The 20,014-nt window shown below is 41.4% G+C and overlaps 1 protein-coding gene across 1 annotated transcript in view; it reads left to right on the plus strand.

Annotated features, from left to right (window-relative positions):
• The first annotated feature begins 4,836 nt into the window (after positions 1-4,836).
• The window catches only part of PLB1 (phospholipase B1), a 125,817-nt gene continuing 110,639 nt past the window's right edge, over positions 4,837-20,014 (plus strand). The window contains exon 1 of the mRNA XM_010840701.1: positions 4,837-4,891. Coding sequence (XP_010839003.1) covers positions 4,837-4,891 — 55 coding nt within the window. The remainder of the gene's footprint in view (positions 4,892-20,014) is intronic.

A 20,014-nucleotide genomic window follows, 5' to 3' on the forward strand; every position in this document is an offset into this window, starting at 1 on the left:
GTATTTTTCTTTCTTTCTTTTTTTGGCTGCTCAGCATGCGGGATCTTAGTTCCCTGTCTGGGGTTGGAACCCACTCTCCCTGCATTGGAAGCATGGGATCTTAACCACTGGCCAACCAGGGAAGTCCCCTACAGGTATTTTTCTTAGAAAGCTCTCCAGGTGATTCCCTTGTGCAGCCAGGCTTGAGAACCACAAGGTGGGAGAATAATGGTATGACCTGGGGGAAGACCATGGGCTGAGTGCCTCAATATTGCTTCTCCATTATTTTTCCCATCCTGCTACACGGTATTGGAACATCATGCCTCTCTTCTCAGTGTTCTATTCTAAAACAGAACGTATGTTCCCTTCATCTTTTCTATTCTGCAGTATTGAGCTGATCTTTTTATAGCAGTCTTGGTTTCTTTCCTTTTTATTATTTCGTTCATTCATGTATTTGTCCAACATTGAATGAATACCTGCTACAACAGGCAATGTGCCAGCGGCTGGGGACATAGCAAAGGACAAAGAGGTCAGGTCTCATGAAGTGAAGTGTGCATTCTACTGGGATTTATCCTCTTGTTCTTTCTCTTTTTATTAATAAGGCTGTGATACTTGAAAATCATATTTTTTTTCCTAGACCTCCATTGCTGGGCCCTTTTTCATTTTGTCTCTTACTGATTCACTTCTTAACTGAACTCTTATCTTTAGTATATTGACTGTAAGAAAATCCTCTGCCCCAAGCAAACTAAATCTGCTCAGTCACTCACACTGGACAGTGTTTTACCGGTGTGTGTGTACACATAGGCTTGTGTTTTGTATCCACAGGAACACGCGTCTGGGTAACATTTAGGTCTGGAGATGCCTAATCCAAGCCTCCTTTTACTTCTGTGACCAGGAAGGGCTAGGAGAACATAGGTTTGGTTAGACCAGTTGTCGCTTTGCCCTTGGAGAATATCCAACCAATGAATGAAGATTTGTTGAGGGCCTTGTACATGCAAGACATCGAGCTAGGTGCTCTGTGGGGAGGGGTTCCAGGAATGCTAAGATGGCAGGAAGAGAAAGCCCCAACCTCTCCCTCAGGAAACCCACCAGGATCATGGGACCATTTCCATGCAGGACTGAGTGACACAAGGCTGTCATGGTGAAGGCCAGTAGGTGCTTCAGAAAAGCCAGAACTTGAGGCAGACACTTCCCAGGGCCTGACATCATCTGTGCAGATTATTCTGAAATGGACACTCCTGGTTCCACCCCTCCCACAGTTCTGACGTGTACCCTTCCTCTTCCAGCTATGGACCTTTTTTAGAACAGGCCCCAATGGGTACTTATCCTAAATAACAGGCACACACTTCCACCTCATTGCCAGAGTGTACCTAGGAGCCAAAGACTAGATTTTCCTTTGTTGAAAGAATAATTTTATTTACTCCTTGCTCACAACCATCTAAAAGCTTGGTTTGTACTTTCTTCCCAAGGCCCAGATCTAATCACAAGTATGGCAGGCTTCCCAGGCAGCGCTAGTGGTAAAGAACCCACCTGCCAATGTAGGAGAGGTAACAGACTTGGGTTCCATCCCAGGGTCAGGAAGATCCTCTGGAGAAGACAATGGCAACCCAGTACAGGATTCTTGCCTGAAGAATCCCACGGTCAGAGGAGTCCATGGGGTCCTAGAGTTGCACGTGACTGAGCGACTGACTCTTTCACTTTCCACTATGGCTTCTAGCTCCTGGCACATGGGAATTTGGGGTAGCTGTATCCTTCCCCAGAGGGAAAAACAAATCAGCTTTCTTTTTTGGGAAGTTTAGGGATTTCTTTGTGGATACAATCAATTACTCTCTGAGGTAGTGGTTTTCTTTCTTTTTTACTGTGATCCATGTTTAGAAATGCATATTGTAATATTGTATCACCAGGTTTACTTGAAATTAAAGTTTCTTAGAACATTACTTATCCTTACTATATACAATACACTCCATTACATTATATTCTTCTCAGTTTTTTTTAATAGGATTATCATCCACCAAATAAAATTCATGGGGTAATAATAGATTATAACCCTCCAGTTTGAAAAATACTCTTCTAAGGCCAGTGCCCCTTTAATCCACCCAGGCCCTGTGGCCGAGGCTTGGTCTAGCGCCCCCTTGTGGATTCTTGGACAACAGCAAAGTGAAAGTGAAAGTTGCTCAGTCCTATCAGACTCTTTTCAGCCCCATGGACTCTCAGTCCACGGAATTCTCCAAGCCAGAATACTGGAGTGGGTATCCTTTCTCTTCTCCAAGGGATCTTCCCAACCTAGGGATCGAACCCAGGTCTCCCGCATTACAGGTGGATTCTTTACCAACTGAGCCACAAGGGAAGCCCTTAGCTTTTTCAGCACCAAGAACTAACAGCAAGCACATAGCTTTTTCAGTCACCAAAATGCCTTCTGACCAAGGCATGGGCTGCCATCCCTGAAAGATTTGAATTCCTAGGGCTGTGCCTTTCCCTAAAGGAACATCTGCTGAATGTTGCTAAAATCTGAAATGGAGCACCTTTTCCAATCTCTAGGACATGTCCTCATAGGATATTTTAGTAGCGAAAATCAGAGAATAAGTTTATAAGTTTGGCAAGTCCTTTTCCCCTTGTTTTCACAGCTGCTAACAGGTCACAGTCCATGCTAAGAGTCGGACACGACTGAGCAACTTCACTTTCACTTTTCACTTTCATGCATTGGAGAAGGAAATGGCAACCCACTCCAGTGTTCTTGCCTGGAGAATCCCAGGGACGGGGGACCCTGGTGGGCTGCCGTCTATGGGGTCGCACAGAGTCGGACATGACTGAAGCGACTTAGCAGCAGCAACAGATCACAAAGGTCATTGGTGCTAATTAGACTACGACGTGTGAAGAGCACACCACAGAGGGGGACAGGGCGCCCAAGAAATGTTATTTCCCCAACACCACACAGCTGATGAGAATTCCCTGATGCACTGACAGGACTCAGAGATTTTTTTTTAATCTAAGAGGTAATTCAGTATACAAAAATGCTTCACAAAGGTTCAAGATGGTTTTAAATCACTTCTCAGTTTTTCTACATGGAAAAGGGGTGAGAGATTGGTACACATATCACTCTAGTTGGGTCATAATGGTCATGCAGAGAAGCAGTAAGAGATGGAAGGGGGTGCATGGACTCTGGGCTATTTCTGTCCATTTCTCATCATGCTTGCCACCCCACCTGCAACTGACCTAAGCATGAGTGAGGACCTGAACACTCATGCAGTCCAAGCAGGTTCAGGGATGCTCCTCAAAGCTGATGGTGGCCTGGAGCTGACTCCTGGACTCCTAACATTGTCATAGAATGGGAGCTTTGTGTCTCTCATTGAGCTTATGGGCAGATTGGTGAAGACAACAAGTGTCACGGACTTCCCTGGGCAGTCCAGTGGTTAAGACTCCATGCTTCCACTGCAGAGAACATGGGTTTGATCCCTGGTCAGGGAACCAAGATGCCCCATGCTGGGCAATGAGGCCAAAAACTAAAAATAAGTTAATAAAACAGAGAACAAGGGTCAGATGCTCAGAAGTATCTATGCTCAAATGACCCCTGCAGACTCATCTTGGGTTTACTACTTCTTCCTTCTCTGCCTTGTGTGCCACCCTCTGCCAGGCTCCAGGACCAGTGGACGGCCAGCTGGTCAAGTTGAATCAGTGCCTCCACACCCCTGGTGTGACCTGACACCTTCGTGTTTCCCAGAGGCTGAGCCTTTGGCATGGCTAAACCTGTGGTCACCCACAAGCCACATTATTCTGAGCAGGTGAGGAAGGAAGACATGTTAATGTCTGGAAGTCAGAAACAAAGGGGCCACCCACTCTGTCTTCACTTTATACTTAAGACAACCCAACTATGATTTTATGCAATTGAGGAAAATGTCAGCAGATCAAGACTTGAGGCTGGATGATAGAAACCAGCTCAGTCTCCTGGTTAGATCTCAGGAGCCAGGCTCTCAGCCTTGGTGCTGTTAGGGTGGCCATAATGCAAGGATGATTTAAATACATCTGTTTTATTAACTATGGGCCACCATTCCTTGATACTTGCAGGAAAAAATTTCAGCTTCACCCTCAAGACTATTTTGTCACCCATGCTTTAAATTCCAGCTCCATCTGCTCAGCTGCCTAGACCCAGCCCAGTATTCTGGCTTCGTTTGCCCAAAGGAAGCTTCTGGTTCTATCCAATGAGCTCCATGGCTCATCTCTTGGCTTACATCTGTCAGTTCAACATGCAGCCAGTAAGTGTGTGGCATGCACTTCAGCCCCACACTCCCGACCACCATGGCTCTGGGAGTGGGGGGTCTGAGAAAACCTCTCTGCACCAAGCAAACCAGGGAGCCCGTCGGCGCTCCTGAGACACTGTGGGAACGCATTGCACACTCAAAGACCTCACGTTTGGAGGTGGCCGTTTGCTTTACAAATGTTACAAGGTACTTTCAATCCTCTCATGGCTTTCATTTCCATAACTCACAGCAGAAAAACTGGGGCTAACCTAAAGGATGACCCCAAGCTCTGACCCAGGATTCTAGCTCAGCACCTTCCATTTCTAGTGCCCGGACACTAGCAATTTCTGTGCCCTCCATCCTGGAAGGCCACTCGAAGGGGGCTATGTGGTCCTGGTCTTCTGGTGCCTTTGCCTAGAATGTGCCACCCATCTTTGACCCATCTACTTTGAGATGTCTTCTGCCTAAATGTTAATATTTATCATTTACAGCTGGCCACGGCCCCTCTCAAAGGTGAAGACAATAAAATTTATGACTGGCGCTCTATCAGACAACAGAGGAGCATAAAAGCCACAGGAAGAGTGAGAGCCCATTAGTCTGCAGACATCTGGAAGGTTCCGGCATGGGGCTGCTGCCCTGCACTTTCCTCCTGGGGCTGCTACTGCTTCTGGGGCGAGGTAAGTCCACTTTTTGCTCATCGGGCAACCAATGGCTTGGCCCTGCAGGTGTCCCACGTCGCTTCGCTCAGAGCTTGGGAGAGGAGCAGGCAGATTGCAAAGCAGAGATTTGAGTGCCTACAGCTGTGGGGAAGAGGCGGGTCTTGGAACAGGAGAGAAGGTGCAGGCGGGCTGCAGCCCCGTTGGGGGGAAACAAGCAGTGGGGGTAGGGCCCTGGCTGCTCCTTCTCTGTGCTGTGTGGTCTTGGGCAAGTTCTACCTCCTCAGACCTTGATTCTTAACATGGAGATATTAATACCTCTGCTACCACTAATGGTAAGCCCATTTGTATGATCGCATGGGCTTTGCTTGTTTTTTTGGTTGAAAGGGGAGAGGGAGGCAGATTTGATGGCCCCATGCTTTTTAGGGATACTGGCCCTGATTGAAATGAGAGGCCGCCCAGCCAGGGCTCTGGACTCCTCAGAGCTAATGGTTAGAAGACTGGGCCTCTGCCCCTTTTCTCCTGGCCCCTGGCTCTTCCTTTCTCCCTTTGTCTAGAAAGGCAGAATCTCTTAAATCTGAAGTAGACCTTAAAGATGACTTTTTTACCCTCTCCAAATGAGAGGCCTGGGCCCAGAGTGGGAAAGCCCTGGAGCCCCCTGACGGAGAGGAGGAGATGGGGACAGAGGCCAGGGCCCACTGGCGTCCAAGCCCTGCCTCTGCTAATTACCTAGGACATGTCGCCGCTTTCTCAGAGTCTTTGGGGTGGGAGGTAGGTGTGGTGGTGGAAGATGGTACCTGCTCAGCTCCCTGTATGGGAAGACTGCATTTTCCTGACTACTCCTGAGGCCTAGGAATCTTTATTGACCATTTGAATTCCTCTTTTTTGAAGTGCCTATTCTTGTGTGTTTCCCATCTTTTTCCCAAATGTTTGTCCTTTTTCCTACTTTGTTTTAGTTTTTAATATGCACTGTGCACTTGCTGTTCGTTTGGTATAACCAAAAATATCTTCTGGGCACTTGTTTTTCCAGTCTCTTTATAGAGACTTTAAGAGAGCAAAATTCTAAATTTAGAGGGAAGTAAATTCACCAGGAAACCCCAGAGAAAGACCACCCAAGTGAAAACAATTGGAGGCATTTATTCTGAGGTTCGGAGAAGGCAATAGCACCCTACTCCAGTACTCTTGCCTGGAAAATCCCATGGAACGGAAGAGCCTGGTGGGCTGCAGTCCATGGGGTTGCTAAGAGTCAGACACGACTGAGCGACTTCACTTTCACTTTTCACTTTCATGCACTGGAGAAGGAAATGGCAACCCACTCCAGTGTTCTTGCCTGGAGAATCCCAGGGACAGGGGAGCCTGGTGGGCTGCCGTCTCTGGGGTCACACAGAGTCGGACACGACTGAAGCAACTTAGCATTCTGAGGTTTCTTCCCAGGTGGCACAGCGGTAAAGAATCTGCCTGCCAATGCAGGAGACGCCGAGAGACGCGGGTTCCATCCCTGGGTTGGGATGATTCCCTGGAGAACGAAATGGCAGCCCACTCCAGTATTCTTACCTGTAAAATCCCCTGGACAGAGAAGCCTGGCAGGATAAAGTCCGTGGGGTCACAAAGAGGCAGGCACGACTGAGCACATCAGTGAGTTACTCTAAAGTTGCTATGGCCAGGAGGCAGCTGCTATCATTTGCATTGGGCAGAGATGCCTTCAAGGCAGGCAGAGGAGTGGGAAAGCTTGATGACCAAAAAGAAGGTTTCAGGGGTGCTCTGATTGGCGGCAGTTGCCAGAGGGAAAGTAGCTGCAGGTGGCCAACTGGAAGGCAGGCCCGAGGAAACATACTCGGCTTCTCTGGTTCGTCCTGTGTTGGAAGCAGAGACAAAAGTAGGGGTAATGTAGACATGCACCAGGTCCTGACTGTCCTAGGCTGATTGCTGCGGGAGTGGTGGTGGGGCTTCCGTGCCTGTCTACTGCAGATGTGTAGGTCAAAGTTGTATTGTCAACTATGGTCTGGCTGTTGTCTGTTTGTATATTACCTGTCCATTTCTAAAGTTTTTTAATCTTTTCTGGTTTGTGCTTTTTGTGTTGTCTTTAAGAACTTCTCTCTGGTCTCTAGGTCAAGAAGATATTATCCTATATATCCTTCTAAAAATTTTATAAATTTGCTTTTTTCCATGGATCTTTTTAAAGACATCCAGGATTGATTTTTGTGACTAATGTAAGAGGAGAACCATCCCCTCTTTTTTTTTTAAATTGCACAGATGTGTCCAACTGACTCTTTTTAACCCCATGGGCTGTACAGTTCATGGAATTCTCCAGGCCAGAATACTGGAGTGAGTAGCCATTCCCTTCTCCAGGGGATCTTCCTGACCCAGGAATTGAACTGGAGTCTCCTACATTGCAGGCGGATTGTTTACCAGCTGAGCTACCAGGGAAGCCCTAGTGGCTTTTTTTTCCCTCTCACACAATGTCTGATTGTCTCAGCACCATTGAACAGTTGGTTGCTTCCTCACCTCTGTTCACATATAAAGGATTCACAAGTGCCTGCATCTGTTTGAAATCTGTTTTGCTTTGTTGGCTGCTTTGTCTATTTTTGTGCCAGGAGCACATTATCTTAATTCTATAGGTTTATAGTAAGCTTTATTATTGGGAAAAACAAGTCTATTTTATCTTCTTCTTTAAAAGTGACTTGGCTTTGAACTTTCATACAAATTTTACTATTTGTCAATTTCTACCCCCAAAAAAACCTGTCAGACTTTTGATAGAAATTGCTTTTAATTCTACAAATCAAGTTTAGGGGAAAATAAATATCTTTACAGTAATGAGTCTTCTTTAATGTCACTCAATGCTTCATAGTTTTCTCTGAGGTCTTGCATATGTCTTATTCATTTTTCTTCTTAGTTATGTGATTCTTTTGGTGTAGGATAAATGGAATGTTGAATTATCATTTTGAAAATGTTATTGATATATAGAAATAAATTTTTATTTTGTACCCAATTAAACTCTTGGGCTTCCCTAGTAGTTCAGACAGTAAAGAGTCTGCCTATAGTGCAGTTTGATCCCTGGGTTGGGAAGATCCCCTGGAGAAGGAAATGGCAACCCATTCCAGTATCCTTGCCTGGAAAATTCCATGGACGAGAAGCCTGGCAGGCTATAATCCATGAAGTCGCAAAGAATTGGACACAACTGAGCGCCTTCACATGTACAAACTTAAAAATTTTAATAAGTTATCTATATTCTTTTGAATTTTCTGTAGATGCAATCCTGCTAATGAGGACAGTTTGGTTGCTCTTTTTTCAACCTGTATACCTTTTCTTTCTTTAGCCTTACTGTGCTGGCTGGTGCCTCCAACTACTATTTTTTCATAGCATTGATGGTTGGAGGCACTCTTGTCTTATTTCCAAGTTCAAAAGGAAAGTGTTTTTAATGTTTCATCAGTACGTGTGGTGTTTGCTACAGGCTTTTCTGTAGGTACTCTTTATGAGATGAAGAAAGTTCTATTTTATTCCTAATTCGCTAAGAGGTTTAAAAAAAAAATCGTGAGTGGGTGTTGAATTTTAGCTAATGCTTTTTTTGCACTTATTGAGATGATTGCATGATTTACTCTAATATGGTGAATAAGTTAATTGGCTTTGTATTATTTTGCTCATTTTTTTTCAGTCATTGCGTGTTAGATTTACCAAAGACCACACGCTGCATTTATTTTCCTGCCTCTTTAATCCCTTTTAATCTACAATAGTTCTTTAGCCTTTTTTCCCCGCTTTCTTTTTACTTTATATTTTGTGTTCTTAAAAAATTGAGGCTTGCTCTTTTGTGTACTGAAGTTTGAATTTTTCCAAATTGTTTCTTTATTGCTACAGTCAGACTAAACTCTTTAGGTAGAAATACAACATAGATTGTGTTGTGTCCTTGATATGTAACATTTAGGGATACATGTGATATTAGCAAATATTTTCATTAATGTTAAATTCGATAATTTGGTTAAGATGGTGTCTGCCAGATTTCTCCCTTGTAAAGGTACCTCCCCATGTGATTTATAATTTGTAGGGAGATACCAAGTGACTGTTCTTATAACTAACGGTTTTAGCATCCACTGATAAATTTTGCCTGAATTATTACCATGGTGAGTGTAGGATGGTGATTTTTAAATGTCTATCATTTCTTCTTCTACTGTTAGTTGGCATTCCTCTTTAAAAAAATTCTCTCCTAAAAATACCCCATCCTTTTAGATTTATCTTTCATAAAAGATAAAATGGACTTATGGATTCTTTTTTTAATCAGTATGTTATAACCCAGCCTTGTGCTTACTCATTTTGATGCTCAAGTTATTGGCCTGTGAGAGCCTCTCCAAGCTGACTTCTGTTTCCTCATCAATTTTTAAGCACTTCTAACTTTATGGAACAAGTTATTCAGACTAATCTATTTTCCCTATTTCAGCCATGCAGGTAGCAATGCCTTTAAGATGTTAATTGATAGGGGATTTTATTTAGATCCTGGTGCTAGTGGTATTCATTGCTGCTGGAGTGTCATTATGTCTAAGCTCTCTCAGCGCAGAGCTCAGAAACATAGTTTTCTCTTTAAAAAGCTGTGTTTATACAGATATCTCTACTTTTAGTCAGGTTAGGGTTTTATCTCCTTGTTCTATTCCAGACTTGTATTTTCCTTATCCCGCAGTGCAAACCAGCTTTACAAAAACTCGATACATTTGTTCATTTGTTGAATCCTACAGTACATATATATCCTACAATATTTGAATTAGTACAATAGTACACCACAAACAAAATCTTTGTTTTTTTGTCCTTAGACTGTTCTGTTCCACTCAGGGTATGTAATCAAAATATTTTGATCAAAATCACTTGTATTAACTCTTTTCTTCTCTCTGTGTGCTTATCTATTTGACATATAATATTGTTTCTGTTTGGGTTTCTCCCATTCTTGTTGATTTTACTTTTTTTTTTTCAAGATTTTTTTTTTTTTTTTGATGAGGACTATTTTTAAAATCTTGATTGAATTTTTTACAATATTGCTTCTGTTTTATGTCTTGTTTTGCTTTTTTTGGCCATGAGGCGCATGGGATCTTAGCCTTCCGATCAGGGATTGAACCCATACCCGCTGCATTGGAAGGCAAAATCTTAACCACTGAACCACCAGGGAAGCCCCTCACTTTATTTTTTGAATATATAAAACATTAACATGGTTCAAGAGTCAAAGCTATGTGAAAAGATATACTCAGAATTTCCATTCCTATCCCTAGCCTTTCCATCCCATTTCTACCTGTCCCTGTAGGTAACAGATTTAATTATTGTCATATCCTTTATATGTTTTGCTTTGCAAACATATATTATTTTTCTTCTTGCACAAAGATAAACTATTATAAATTTCTTTTTCATCCTGTTTTTTTTTTTCATTTAACAATGTATCCTGAAATTACATTATATCTGTTCAGATATCTTTTTAACTTTTTTCCCAACTATAGTATATTTCATTGTATACCACATGTATTCAGTCAGTCTCCCAACATGAGCATTAGGTTGCTTCCAATATTCTGCTATTTTAGGTAATGCTGTCATGAACAATCATGTACATGTGTCTCTTTTATGTTTTTGGAGGTATAGCTTAGGGTAAATTCCTAAAACTGGGATTTCTGGGTCAAAGGATAAGTACACAAATGGTTAGATATTACCAAAATTTCCCCCAGCCATAGGGATTGTACCATTTTACATTCCCATTGGCTATATATATATATATATATGAAAATGCCTACTTCTCCATAGCTTGACAATAGAATATATTGTCAGGCCTTAGAATTCTTGAAATGTCACAGATGAGAAGTAGTATTTTAGTTAAATTCTCTAATTGCAAAGGAAGATGTCTTTTAAAAAAAATCATATATTTTCAGGTGCCAAAAAGCAATGAAAGGGTAAGTTCCAAAAGTATCAACACTTTTCAAGTCTCATGCTTGCATCATGTTTGATAATGTCCCATTGACCAAAGCAATTCATACGGCCAACCCTGGGGTTTAAGGAGTAGAGAACTTAACCTCTCCTCTCGCTGGGAGGAACAGCAGCGTTATATTGCCAAGTGACATACATTCAGGGATAGGAAGAATTTGTGATTATTTTGCAATCTACTTTACCTACTTCCTTGCTCTTGTTTTCTAGGATTTTCATAGCTATTTTTGCATGTTTATTTTTCTATATGAATCTTAGAATCAATTTCACCTAGCTTTAGAAAAAAAGAAAGGTATTGCTGTTTTATTGAAATTGCCTTAAATTTGTAAATGGAGGAAAATAGGCTTATTCAGAAGCCTATTTTATCTTATATTATTATAAATGTCTTCCATTATATTTGCTAACTGAGCCAGGCCATATACTGGGGTATATGAAGGTTTTTAATTTTTATGTTAATTTTATACTTTATGTCTTGCTAAATCATTTTATTGTTTGAATTAGTTTTAACACTGATTCTCTAGAGTTTTCAAGGTTATTCTCACATGATCAATAGTTTTCCTTTCTCTGACTTTACTTTTCTGATTGCATTGTCTGCTGCTCCAATACAGTGCTAAACAACAAGGGAGATAGTGGGAATTCTCATTTTGCTCCTGACTTTAGTAGAAAACAAAATTTCCTTGTTCAGTTAGATGATGGGCTTTGGGAATTATACATACATACACATAAATTATGTTTTGTGTGTTCACATTTAGGAAGTATCCACAAATTTCTGTTTTATTGAGTGTGTTTATTTATCAGAAATGAATGTTAAAGCTGTTAAAGGTCTTTTCAGCTTCTATGGAAACATCTTTTTCCTTTCAGATTTTTGAAAATTGGTTTCATTTTTCAAATGTAATTTACATTTAGTTCTCTATCAAATTTGCAATGTCACTTTTAAAAATGTTGTGTTCCTATAAATATCCTCAAATTTGTCTTTTATTTAAAAGAACACAGCAGTTCTATAATTTTTGTCTATAATTTCAGTCTTCAAAGTTTTTGATCTATTTTCTGCTTTGTTTTTTTCTGCTAATACTTGCTCCTGGATATGTTGTTTGTTTATGTGCTTGGTTGCTTTTTAGTGTGCGATGCTTTAACTCCTTGAAAAACTAAGGTTCGTTGAGGCCCAGGATGAAGATGCCTGTCTTCAGAGACTATGAACATTACCTGTCAGGCACCCGGGGCACTACCAGTATACCCTTCAAAATAAATTCTTGGTGTGAGGTTCAGTAGAACAGCCAAGCCCCATGCTAAGCACTGCACATGTAACAACTTCCCTTTAAGCTGGGTGTACTATTATCCTCATTTTATAGATGAGAAAACTGAGACTCAGAATTTAAATAACTTGCCCAAGTTCATCCAGCTAATAAGCACCAAAGCCAGAATTCAGTTCTGAGTCCACAGAAAAGGCCTTTCACCATCTTCCTGCATCACTATAGAGCCCAACGGAGGAAAGAACCAAACCAGAGGTTTTGTTCAAGCTTTAAAATGGACTCAACAAAACCCATATGAAAACAGATTCCTGTTCTGAAAGTTTCAATTTAGAAAAGTTTTGATTTAGAAAATGGAGACATCCCTATCTCAAAACTGCAATTTGCTAAAGCAAGTTGGCAAGGAAGCCCTATGCCTAATAAAATACAATTTTCTCTAGAATTTCACTTTCCTGGCAGGGGTCAGAAGTTCTCCAGGAGACTGTCATACTAATAAATGAAGGCTCTTGGCTTGGTAGCACACCCAGGCCAGGCCTGTCGCTGCAAAGCCAAAGATGGGAACTGGGTGAAGTCATTCTGTGAGGAAAGGAATGCCTCTTTTATTATTAGAACAAGTAAAGTTAGTCAATATTTGTTCTACAAGGGCCTGCAGTCCTTCCTGGCGGTTACCAGTACAGTCTTCTAGAAATAGTCTCTTTCCAATTAACAGAAAGCAACCTTGGAGGAGTTCTGGTTGGACCAGATCCTTTCAGTTATTGATGGGAAAGGGGCAGGGGGACTTTCTCAAGTCGCCTGTCTCGTTGGTGCAGAGCCATCCCTGGAGCTTTGGTGTCAGACTCTCTCCTCTACAGCAGATGCCTGAATACCTAGTCCCACCCCCGCTTCAACTCACACACTTGCCTCCAAATTCCTGCCCTGAGTAGTAGGCACAGGTATGGGATTTTCTCTGGGGGCTCAGGAGTCCTACTTTTCTGGAATGTCATCTGCACCGTGTAGATATTGAAGACTTTATCATCACTCATCATTTTCATCTAGTCGCATTTTTGCTACTGTCAGTTAACTGTCTGAGCACCCTTCCAAGAACCCAAGTAGGGCTGAGCCTGGTTGGGAAATAAAAAACCAAAGGTAAGGAAGCCTCTGGGGAGAGAGAACTGATCTGCATAAAATCACTGGAGAAGAATTAAGCACCAAAATAGGTGCAAGTAGATGTAATAAAAGCAACAGGATTCAGAGAACTGAGAGATGAATGTGGGCTGGAGAAGTTTCACGTGGGATTTGAAACTCAATTAAGTGCTGAGGATGAGTGGGATTAACGTAAAGACAGAGGAACACGGAGGGCATCCAAGTGGGGGAAACAGCATACCCAAAGGCAAAGTCAGGGCTCAACGTGATGGGTTTGAGGAGCAGGGAGCAGGCCTGCCGGACTGCAGTGCAGGGTTGGTGTCGGGGGAGGCGACAAGTTAGGTAAAGTGCGATTTTTGAAATCCTTCAGTTCAGTTCAGTCGTCTCAGTCGTGTCCAACTCTTTGCGACCCCATGGACTGTAGCACACCAGGACTCCCTGTTCATCACCAACCCCCGGAGTTTACTCAAACTCATGTCCATCGAGTCAGTGATGCCATCCAGCCATCTCATCCTCTGTCGTCTCCTTCTCCTCCTGCCCCCAATCCTTCCCAGCATCAGGGTCTTTTCGAATGAAATTTCAAATTTGAAATCCTTAGATGAGAACAATAGCGTATCAGAGTGTCTTAAGACTTAGAGACTTCTAAAATGATTTAATCCAAATCTGTTATTTTACATTTTAAAAAACTAAACCCTATATGTAAAATAGATAAATAACAAGGTCCTACGGTATAGCATTAAGTAAAAATGTTAGTTGCTCATTAGTGTCTGACTCTTTGCAACCCCATGGACTGTAGCCTGTGAGGCTCCTCTGTCCATGGAATTCTCTAGGCAAGAATACTGGAGTCGGTTGCCATCTCCTCCTCCAGGGGATCTTCCCAACCTGGGGATCGAACCCAGGTTTCCTGAATTGCAGGCAGATTCTTTATCGTCTGAGCTGCCAGGGAAGCTTGGGAAACTATATTAAAATCATGTAATAAACCATGTTGTGAAAGAATAGGAAAAAGTGTGTATGTGTGTATAACTGAATCACTTAGCTGTACACCAGAAGCTAACATAACATTGTAAATCGACTATAGTTCAATTAAAATTTAAAAGCTCAAAAAACTAAGCCTTAGAGAGTGACTCTAAGTGACTGGCTCAAGGTCATGTAACAAGCCTAGGGTTCGGATTTGCTGTATTGGGACGAGGGAACTATTCAGTGTTTTTCAGCAGGGGAGTGGCCTAATGGAAGTGGTCCTCTGGGCAGGATGAGCCTGCTGGCTTCAGACATAGAAGGTCACAAGCTGAAAGAGGCGACAGGCTGGTGAGTCAGTGGGCCTGGCTCCTAGAAAGAGGCCCCGCATGGTGTGTGCTGGGCTCTGGCAAGCCCTGCTTTCCTCCTGGCTTAGGCAGCCATTTCCTCTTACACCCCTGCGTCTCAGGGAGAAGCAGTGGTCCTCAGGCAATGGTCCCTTCTTCACACAAGCAGGTGGTTTTCCAGGGAACTCCAAGCCCTTCATAGATCCATGAGCTTGAGAATAAAGCAGCTTTCCAAATGGGAAAATTCCCTTGGGATTCCATGATTAGCATCCAAGCAATTCACAAATGCTTTGATGATTTCTCCCAAAAGGCCTAAGGGTGATGTGAGAAAGGCAAGAATTTTTCTTCCCATTTACCTGGTAGGAAACGGAGAACTGGAGCGAAGGCCGGAGAGTCAATGGGGACAGGTCCGAGGGGTCCTGAGTTTCCATCTGGGTCTTCAAGTCTAGACACTTTGATTCCAGGAATAGCCTCTTTGTGATGCCTCAGAGCAGTTTTCAGGCATGAGTTAAATCACCAAGGTAAACGTGAATTCTCTAGTTATATGAGGAAATCCCAAAACATTGAGACCGGAAGGATCTGAAAAGTGGTCTATGCTTGGTCATCTCTCTGATATTGAAATTTGAATAATCACAGCTACAGTTACTGAACCTCTACCATGTGTCAGATGCTGCACTTTGTGTTTCCATGGGTTTAATCCTGATAACAACTCAATGAGGCAACTGTTATCAACCTTATCTTAAAAGTGAGGAGATGGAGGTCTGGAGAGATCGACCAGACCAAGGGTGTCCAAGCTCCTAACACCTGTCTGATGTGTGTGCCACACGCTCACCTTGGTCCTCAGCCTCTGCCTGGACCAGGTGCCCTGAGTGGCCCGTTCTTATTCAGGTAGCCCAGGCTATTCTGCCAAGGGACAGTTTGTCTCCACCGGTCCTGTCCTGGTTTGGGGGTCATGTGGAGCAACACCATCCCCCTTGGCTTTCCAGTCCTTTCAGATACTGAAGGAAGTTCTCATATATCGCCCCTACGCTTCCCATTTCTGGTCTTCCCAAGCGTGTTTTTAAATGATACCTGACTATTCTTCAATGTGTCCTACCTGTTCTTTGATCTTCTTTCCTTCTTTCTTGTCTTCTTCAGATTAAATATTTCTATTGTTTCAGTTGCCCCACGCTATCCTGCTCAGTGTTAGCTTGCTGACTATACAGTTTTGTTATTTTGGCATTTGATTATAGCATGCATCCCTGTCCTATTAAAGTCCAATTTAAATAAATGAATGGGCTTCCCTGGTGGTTCATATGGTAAAAAATCTCCCTGCAATGTGGGAGAAGGTAATGGCTAACCCCTCCAGTATTCTTGCCTGGAGAATTCCATGAACAGAGGAGCCTGGTGGGCTATATCAGTACTTGGGGTTGTAAAGAGTTCGACACGACTAAACGACTAACATTTAACCATTTCCCAGATAAAGGGAAAACCTCACATAAGTGTAGCTCCATTTGCTCCGTTCAAATCTGCTCATGTTACATATATTTTAAACTCTACACTGTATTCTTTTTTTTAAAATTATTTATTTATTTGACTGTACCAGGTCTTAGTTGAAGCATGTGAGATCCAGTTCCCTGACCAGGGATCAAACCTGGGCCCCCTGCACTGACAGCACAGTCTTAGCCACTGGACCACCAGGGAAGTCCCCTTTTAAATTTTTTTTTATATCAAGTTTGGTAAACTTTTTGTCTGTAAAGGGTCAGATGGTAAATATTTGGTTTTGTGGATCATGTCTGGTCTCTACCACAAGTTCTTATTTGTTTTATAACCCTTTAAAATGTAAATATCATTCTTGTCTAGTGAACCATATAAAAATAAGCTGTGGGCAGATTTGATCTACGGGTCATAATTTGTTGACTTCTGTTTTATACAGGCAATTTTATTGGATTTACCTCCACATTTACTCTTTGTGTACTTCGTTTCCTTTTATATTACCATGCTTCCACGTGGGTTCATCTTCCTTTTAGCATTTTAAATACATCATTCCACTGCCTTCTGGCCTCCACCATTTCCCATAAGTCAGCTGTTTACCATAATGTTGGTCTCCTATACATTAAAAGTTGTTTTTCTTCTGTTGAGTTTTGTTTGCCTTGGCTTTAATCTACATCTAGACACATCAGTTATTACAGTTGATGTGTCCAGGGAAAATTGTGTTTTTCTTACCTAAAGTGGTTTTTTTGTTTGTTTGCTTTTGTTTTTTCCCTGCTTCTTTGATCTGTGGCTCAATGTTCTTCATCAAATGTGAGAAATTTTTAGCCATTATCTCTAAATCTCTTAATTTTCAGCCTCCCTCTCTCTGCCTCTTCTGGGACTCATTATCTGGTTATTTTGTATGCTTGACAATACCCCCACACTTCAGATGCTCTATTCATTTTTCTTCAATCTCTTTTCCTCTGTATTTTTCAGAAAGGTACTTTCTATTGATCTATCTTTAAGTTTAAAGATTCTTTTCTTCTGCCATCTCAAGTCTGTTAATGAGACCATCTAGTAAATTTTTCAGTTATTTTAATTATCATTTCTGGACTTTTTTTATATAGCTTCTATTTGTTGAGTCTCTAATCTTTTTTTTTTATTTAAAAAAGAATTTTTTCTTTAATTCTTTGAACATATATATAATAGCTACTTTGAAACTCTTGCCTGCAAAACTCAACATCTGGGCCCACTCAGAGCCAGTTTTCATTGGTTTCTGAACTAGTTTTTCATTGGCTAGTTTTCATGGAAAACTAGACATGTCTGATAAAATTTAGCATTCTGCTTTATTTTTCTGAGGATTGTTGGTTCATTTTTCAGTTTCTTGCCTCAACTTAAACTGCTTCCTTCACAGAAGGCAGACACTGATGTCTTTGCTCAGTTCTTTCTTTTCTTTTTTTAACCTGGCATTCCATGAATCACCCTAGGTTTTCATGATCAATGATTTTGAAAAAGATAGTGGTGGCCAAAGACCTTGAGTTTCTAAGGCTCTGTTTATTGGTCTATGTGTAGGGTGGGGAAAGAACACAAATTTGCAGCCAATTCTTAAGTTTGTTTTCACTTAAATTTTATGTGAGTTGTACAAGTTGTTTGTATATTTTGGAAATTAAGCCCTTGCCAGTCACACCATTTGCAAATATTTTGTCCCATTCTGTAGGTTGCCTTTTTTGGTTTTTTGTTTTATAGTTTCCTTTGCTGTGCAGCTTGGACAGCAAAGAGATCCAACCAGTCCATCCTAAAGGAAATCAGTCCTGAATATTCGTTGGAAGGACTGATGCTGAAGCTGAAACTCCAATACTTTGGCCATCTGATTCTAAGAACTAACTCATTGGAAAAGACCCTGATGCTGGGAAAGATTGAAGGTGGGAGGAGAGGGGGACGACAGAGGATGAGATGGTTGGATGGCATCACTGACTCAATGGACATGAGTTTGAGTAAGCTCCGTGAGTTGGTGATGGACAGGGAGTCCTGGTGTGCTGCAGTCTATGGGGTCACAAAGAGTTGGACACGATTGAGTGACTGAACTGAACTTGCTGTGCAAAAGCTTGTAAATTTGATTCAGGTCCCATTTCGTTCATTTTTATCTATACTGCCTTGGGAAACTGACCTAAGAAAACATTGATACGATTCATGTCAGAGAATGTTTTTCCTATGCTCTCTTCTGGGATTTTTGTGGTGTCATGTCTTATGACATCTTTATGTCGTGTCTTTACATCTTTAAGCCATTTTGAGTTTATTTTTGTGTATGGTGAGAAGGGTGTTCTCTGACTTCATCGATTTACATACAGTAGTCTGACTTTTCCAACACCACTTGCCGAAGAGACATTTTTCCATCATATATTCTTGCCTCCTTTGTCAAGGATTAATTGACTATATGTGTCTCGGTATATTTTTAGGCTCTCTATTCTGTTCCATTGATTTATATGTCTGTTTTTGTGCTGATACCACATTATTTTGAGTATTGTAGCTTTATAGTATTGTCTGAAGGAGGGTTATGCCTCCTGCTTTATACTTTTACTTCAGGATTATTGTGGCAATTCTGGATCTTTTACAGTTCCATGTCAATTTTAGGATTATTTGTGAAAAATGTCATGGGTAATTTGATAGGGATCACATTAAGTCTGTAGATTGTTTTGGGTAGTACTGTCATTTTAACAATATTATTTCTCCCAATCCAAGGGCATGGGACAGCTTTCTATTTACTTGAATAATTTTCAGTTTCCTTTATTAATGTTTTATAGTTCTCAGCATATAAGTCTTTCACCTCCTTGGTCAGTGTTAGTCGTGTCCAACTCTTTGTGACCCCACGGACTGTAGCCTGCCAGGCTCCTCCACCCATGGAACTCTCTGGGCAAGAATACTGGAGTGGGTTGCCATTTCCTTCTTCACCTCCTTGGTCAAGTTTATCCCTAAGTATTTTTTAATGCAATACAAAAGTTTTTTTTTATTATTTAACATTGTCTCTCCGATATTTCATTGTTAGTGCAAAGAAGTGCAGCTGATTTTCATATGTTAATCTTGTATCCTGCTGCCTTGAGAATTTATCAGTCTAGTAGTTTTTGTGTGGAGTCTTTAGGGTTTTCTACATATAAAATCATGTCACCTGCATATAATGACAATTTTACCTCTTCCCTTACAATTTGAATACGTTTTATTTCTTTTTCTTGTCTGATCTTTATGGCTAGGACTTCAACCACTATGTTGAATAGAAGACGTGGGAGTGGGCATCCTTGTCTTGTTCCGGATTTTAGCAGGAAGGCTTTCAGCTTTTCACTGTTGAATATTATATTGACTGTGGGTTTGTCGTAAATAGCTTTTATTATGTTGAGATATGTTTCCTTTATACCCACTTGTGGTAAGAGTTTTTATCATGAATGGATATTGAATTTTGTCAATGCTTCTTCTGCATCTATTGAGATGATCATGAGGGTTTGTCTTTTATGTGGTATATCCCATTGATTGATTTGCCTATATTAAAACATCCTAGTGAACTTGGGATGAATCCCATTTGGTTGTGGTGTGTGATCTTTTTAATGTGTTGTTGAAGTAGGGAAAACCACTAGACCATTCAAGTATTACCTAAAAAAGATTATCCAGTGGAAGTGAGAAATAGATTTAAGGGACTAGATCTGATAGATAGAGTGCCTGATGAACTATGGATGGAAGTTCGTGACATTGTACAGGAGACAGGGATCAAGAGCATCCCCAAGAAAAAGAAATGCAAAAAAGCAAAATGGCTGTCTGAAGAGGCCTTACAAATAGCTGTGAAAAGAAGAGAAGCGAAAAGCAAAGGAGAAAAGGAAAGATATAAGCATCTGAATGCAGAGTTCCAAAGAATAGCAAGGAGAGATAAGAAAGCCTTCTTCAGTGATCAATGCAAAGAAACAGAGGAAAACAACAGAATGGGAAAGACTGAGATCTCTTCAAGAAAATCAGAGATACAAAAGGAACATTTCATGCAAAGATGGGCTCAATAAAGGACAGAAATGGTATGGACCTAACAGAAGCAGAAGATATTA

Source organism: Bison bison, unplaced genomic scaffold (genome assembly GCF_000754665.1).
Source record: "Bison bison bison isolate TAMUID 2011002044 unplaced genomic scaffold, Bison_UMD1.0 scf7180017864145, whole genome shotgun sequence".
NCBI lineage: Eukaryota > Metazoa > Chordata > Mammalia > Artiodactyla > Bovidae > Bison > Bison bison.